Source organism: Watersipora subatra, chromosome 8 (genome assembly GCF_963576615.1).
Source record: "Watersipora subatra chromosome 8, tzWatSuba1.1, whole genome shotgun sequence".
Lineage (NCBI taxonomy): Eukaryota > Metazoa > Bryozoa > Gymnolaemata > Cheilostomatida > Watersiporidae > Watersipora > Watersipora subatra.
Window position 1 is genome coordinate 27604542 of NC_088715.1, and position 5731 is coordinate 27610272.

Here is a 5731-nt window from a genome sequence, read left to right on the forward strand (position 1 = left end):
TATGTGTGGTAAATGTGGATAGGGCGTTTGCACATAGTGAAAAGTGTTATTTCTGGTGGTCTCAGAAAGGATGAAATTTTGGAACAAGTTAGACCTCAACCTAACTTACATTAAGCACAAAAAAGTGAATTTTGAAAAAATTTGCCAGATAAGACGTTTTGCTTGCTTATGGCAGTATATACATGTCTATAGTTTACATGTGCGTGTAACAATCGTAGGATATGGAATGTTCGAAAATAGATACAAAATGAATTTAAACTTCACCACTAATGTTCTAAATCACTGCAAAATAATTCTAGTAAAAGTTGCAAATCTGATGCTTCTATAGAAGGAATTTTAGTTACAGGGGAGATAAGTCCTAAAATATCCTTTTTATCAAATTTCTTATAGAAGTGGGAATGGCAGCTGCGGCAACTTTTCAGTTTTGAAGTCTCCATACCAGAATTAGTCTAAATCTCTGCAGAAATTGCCACTGAAAAGAGGTACCAACGGATATGCAAAATAAACTGCCTCGGCCTACGACCTAAAACGCTAGTTACCAAGTCTTTCGCGTCATCAAAATTATAAACTAAGATCGAGCGAGGCCGTTTCGTCACGTTTCAGGTTATTATTTTCGCAAGGCAAAATAAACTAGTATATCTATATTCAACAGAATTAATCGTGACTATAGAACAGACGTAGGTAATCTCATTGTTTATTTAGACGTGTACTTCAAGAAATATTTTTGCTTTCTAACATTCGTGTCCGGCAAAGTTGATCGTCCGTTATAGACAGTTGTTCTTTTACTCATGGATTCTTACTAGCTTGGACGATTTTGTGGTTTCGCTCTTGCCTAATGATATGACAATTTTCTTTTCGAAGAGGAACATGGTTTTGTTTCTGTCATTATGTGTGCAATTTTCTTTTATGTAAAAAGACTGTTCGATGGTATACAAGGTATTAACAGTTATTTGTTAACATGGATACATGACTTCTTGTCTGAGCAAAATCAATGTGTGGTGCTCAATGGAGTAAAATCTACTGTTCTGCCTGTGACCTCAGGAGTACCACAAGGATTTGTATTAGGGCCTACTCCTTTCTTAGTGTACAGCAATGACCTCCCAGATTGCATAGCCTTCTCAGTAAGTATCTTTGCAGATGACACTGATTTACCGAGTGGTCAACAACACAGCTGATGGAATTCGTTTTCAAAAAACATTGATTCATTGCAACAAACAATGGGCAGATAAATGGAACTTCAATGCAACTAAGTGTCATGTTACCGATTTAAACAACAGTAGAGTAATACCAAAATACACTCTTGGTGATCAAGTTCTAGACCGTGTGGAAGACACATGTTATCTTGGTGTCCAGTTACAATCTAACCTAAGATTTGACAAGCATATTTTTGAAAAACAATAGCTGCAAAGCGACAACTAGGCATGATAAAAAGAGCCTAATACTGGGCTCCAAAATCTGCTTGATTGCTGGCATACAAGTCACTTTGTCGTCCACATCGTGAATATGCTGCAGCAATATGAGATCCGTTTCTAAAAAACACATAGCAGATATAGAAGCTGTTCAAAATCAAGCTGTACGTTTTATAAGTCACCTTAAAGAACGAGAAAGTGTTAGTGAAGTGAAAGAAAAGCTTGGTCTTGAGCTACTACAAAAGAGACGTCGTGACATCAGACTACGACTTTTAATGAGGATACTTAGTGAAGAGGATAAGCATTCAGCACTGAACAGTTTATACGACCAACTTATTAACTAATCCGAGTCTCACATTCAAACTTGAGCAAACAGTAAAAGACTACCATTATCCGTACATGCCACTAAAAGTGAATACCTCAACAGCTTTTTACCTGGAACCATAAGAGACATTAAAAATCCTACAAATAACTGCTCAGCTAAAGCACTATAAACTTATATAGCAAGTTAAGCTTGCCCTACTGACTAACATTAAAATCAATTACTCGAAAATTGAAAACCACTGACAAAAAAAATTAAATCATATGAGGCACACCACTTCCACATTAAGTGCTCTAGTGGGAAGACAACTACTAGGTAATATGAGGTAGATGCAGTTGCTAATTTCTTGGAAGGAGAGTCTAGACCGAAGCTCAATATAGAAGTAATATAATTTAATCAATATTTTTTTGTCTATCAATTATTACACTATTTAAATATGTCAGATCATTTACTTGCTAACAAATAAACTGTGTTTAAATTTAACTTTATTCAAAACCACGAATTTATCGACCTTCACTGGTGTAAAAATTTTCAAGCTTTTACTAAGAAGGTTGACTATAATCAAATAGTTATTGTTGCTCAACCTTGACATAAAGACTCATTCACATTTATAATGCAGAAACATCTCACCATCTGTGCCTATTAAACCTAACAACTTCAATGAGGGAATCTCTTCAGCATATAAAAAGTTTGTGACCTTTTTTCGATTTTACCATTTTAAAGAAACAAGGTTTTTTTTAGTACCAAGACACTTATTACAGTTTATTGCTAGTTTTTATAAACTTATGTTTATTTACATTACAAAAAGTTAGACTAGTTCCGTACTTTTTACCCCTCTCTTCTCTGATGCACCCTTAGCGTCCTTTATTTCCAAGGCTATACCTCAAATTTCCTGATTTTACTTAAAGAGCTCTTTGTTATTAACTATTCTTATAAGTAGTACCCTGGTAGTCCGGTTCATTGTCAGAGATTATCAGGTGTAATAACTAAGTGCACAAACACATTTTTAAAATAATTTACTGGAATAGATTGACATTCTACCACAACCTTCTGTTACATTTTATGTATAAAAATGTATAAAAAGAATTGTGATAATCTAAAGTTTTCTCAGCATAAATTAGGCTGGTTCCATATATTTTATCTTTACCCCCTTTGTCGCACCCGTAGCGTCCTTTGTCTCCTTTGTCTTATTTACATTTGGCTTTTTTGCATGCAGCAACCTGCTTAAAAGGCTCCTAATAAAAATTAGTACGCTCGAAATGATTTTTTCTTGCAATGCTATACTGATTCGCAAAATCGCTGTCAAACATTTTTTGCATGACTTTAGTCTGGTCAGATGCTTAGGAATAAACCTTTACTAGCTGAATCTTAAAAGATGCTTAATGATTGCCGATGTCTTTTTTCTTGCAGTCGACAATGCCCAGGCCAGCAGCTCCCGATGAGGAATTGAAGGTGCTCCTTCGCGAGTACATCAAAACACCTAATAGTCTAATTAACCAAGAACGACTGAAGCACTGCGTAGAATCAGTAATGCCAGACACAGTTTTTACATTGCTGGCAGGAGTGGAAGACAGCGAGGGAGCAAGAACCATTGGCATTCATCATGCAGCTGCCAGAGGCCATATGGACACTATGAAATGTATGCTTGATTCACTCACTGCTCAGCAAAGGGTGGGGCTGTTACGCCTGCGTAATATTGAGGGAAATGCGGCTGTTCACTTCCCCGCTATCAAAGGACTACTGGATTCAGTGAAACTTATCTTAGGCTATGTAACAGATGATGAGAGGGTTGCATTGTTAAAAATTCAGAATATATCAGGCAGCACAGCTCTGCACTGTGCTGCCTACAAAGGGTCCACCGAAGTAGTCAAGTGCATTCTGGAATCTATCACAGCAGAACAGAGATACAAGCTATTGAACATACAAGACACAGAAAGAGGTACAGTTCTTCACCAGGCAGCTATGCAAGGCAATACAGAAGTTGTTAAGCATGTCCTTGGCTGCCTCAGTCCTGAACAAAAATGCAGCTTCTTGAAGGTTCAGACCATATATGGGGGTACAGCGATCTATCGCGCTGCTGCAAGAGGTCATGCTGAGGCTGTTCAGTGTATGCTGGAGAGTATCAGCATTCATGAGCGATTTGATGTTTTGAAGATTCCAAATTTAAATGGCAGCACCGCTGTTCATTGCGCTGCCTTGCGTGGTCGCACAGAAACGATCAAATGCATGATGGATGCAATTCCAGCGAATATGAGGTTTAACTTGCTGAAAATGCAGGATAAAGATAAAAGTACAGCTATTCACTACGCTGCCATGGGAGCCAGTCTTGACACTATTGATGGTGATGCTATAGACGATTAGGGCAGTTCTCAATGGCCATTGCTAGATGGAAGTTGTTATCTTTTGCATCACTAGATCAATAATTTCCTTTAAAATTGTGAAATATTTTCACTATAGCCAATGTTTACATTAGTTATACGTTGTGTTTTCATGGGGTTACATGGCCTCTGAAAACTTGCAATTCCCGGCATTCGTGTAGCCTTGATATAAAAATAAAATGTCAATTGACAAGAAGTCCTATTCTGAAGATTAGCTTCATAGACCAAGAAGCATACACAGGTCAAAGCTAAAATGTGCGCTGATTTGCCAATATAAATTTATTAAATTTTTTGGTGTTTTTAATCTGTTTTCATCATCTCCATGGAAATTGGCTATCCATATACATGTATATATATATATATATATATATATATATAATGTATAAATCGGTTATGTATATATAAATATGTAATATATATACTTATGGCAGGAAGTCAACTCTCATTGGCAACGGGATTTGTTTCCTTTGCCGGCTCTGAGCTGCCCTGTTGAGGCTTCAATAGCTGAAACAGTACTGTTTGTAGCATGATTAATATATATATACTTACGTCTATATTCGTATATAGGTAATTATATATATGTATGTATATATACGTATATATAATACATTACGAATTACATTTGCGAGCCCTACTTGCATCTAAATTAAATTAAGCATTAAATTTTCAATTTCTTTTGTAAAGTGATTGAAATGTTTCTCGCACCACCTGGTGGGGCATTTATTAGCTTTATTTTTGTATTTCATCCTCATGCAAATATTATATATAATATTTATCTATATATATTTTATATGTAAAATATATGTTTATGTATATAATTTATATTTTATATGATATATAAAATATTTATAAATATATATTGGCCTATATTATATATATAAATGCGCTGAATGAAGTAATATTATATATAATTACATATTATTCATATGTATTATGTATATATATGAGTATATTTACAATATTCAATAATTATTATTCAATATATATTTATATACATATTGAGTAATACATACATATGGTATATCTGTCCATTATATCAATTATTGCATTATTTCAACACCAAATTCATTTGGCGAAAGCGTGCAAATATATATAGGGTATATATGAAATGGCTTTTTGACAAATGATTTTGGTAAGTTAGTGCATAATTTGATTTGAATATGAATTAATTTGTTAATTTTATTATAAAACATATAATTCCTCGAGAAACCTAAACCAGAAACTGGTTGCAGATACACAACCTAGCAGAATCTGAGCTTTATGTCTTTTAGAGAAAACTTGTGTTTTAACATAAGTTTAAAAGGGCTACCTTGTTTTAAATCATAAAATTATTGGTATCATCTTGTAAAAAATTTCGTTTTCTTTCAAACGGTATGTAATACAACAAACAGTTTCAACGCAACTGCAAATGGTAGTTATTTTGTTCGTTAATGTTGTTGTCTCTCAATTATAACTTGTATAAAATGGTCTGTTTGATTGGAAACTAACGTTTGTGCTTCCGGCTTTAGTCACTTGACTTTGAAGCTATACGGCTCTGAGATAGCGTACGGTAACTGCAATAAATAGCGATCACGATTCAACTTCGGTCCTTTATCAGTACAGGAAACGCGAGTAGTGTTCTT

The 5731-nt window shown here is 34.8% G+C and overlaps 1 protein-coding gene across 2 annotated transcripts; it reads left to right on the forward strand.

Annotated features, from left to right (window-relative positions):
* The first annotated feature begins 557 nt into the window (after positions 1 to 557).
* On the forward strand, positions 558 to 4299 carry LOC137402209 (uncharacterized). 2 transcript variants are annotated; one of them, XM_068088706.1, is made up of 2 exons: positions 558 to 681; positions 3142 to 4299. In XM_068088706.1, the coding sequence occupies exon 2, from the start codon at positions 3148 to 3150 to the stop codon at positions 4090 to 4092; it is 945 nt and encodes a 314-aa protein (XP_067944807.1). In that variant the 5' UTR covers positions 558 to 681; positions 3142 to 3147; the 3' UTR covers positions 4093 to 4299. The 2 variants fall into 2 exon arrangements, with proteins under 2 accessions (XP_067944807.1, XP_067944805.1); XM_068088704.1 differs by having other exon boundaries at positions 603 to 677.
* Positions 4300 to 5731: the final 1432 nt, after the last annotated feature.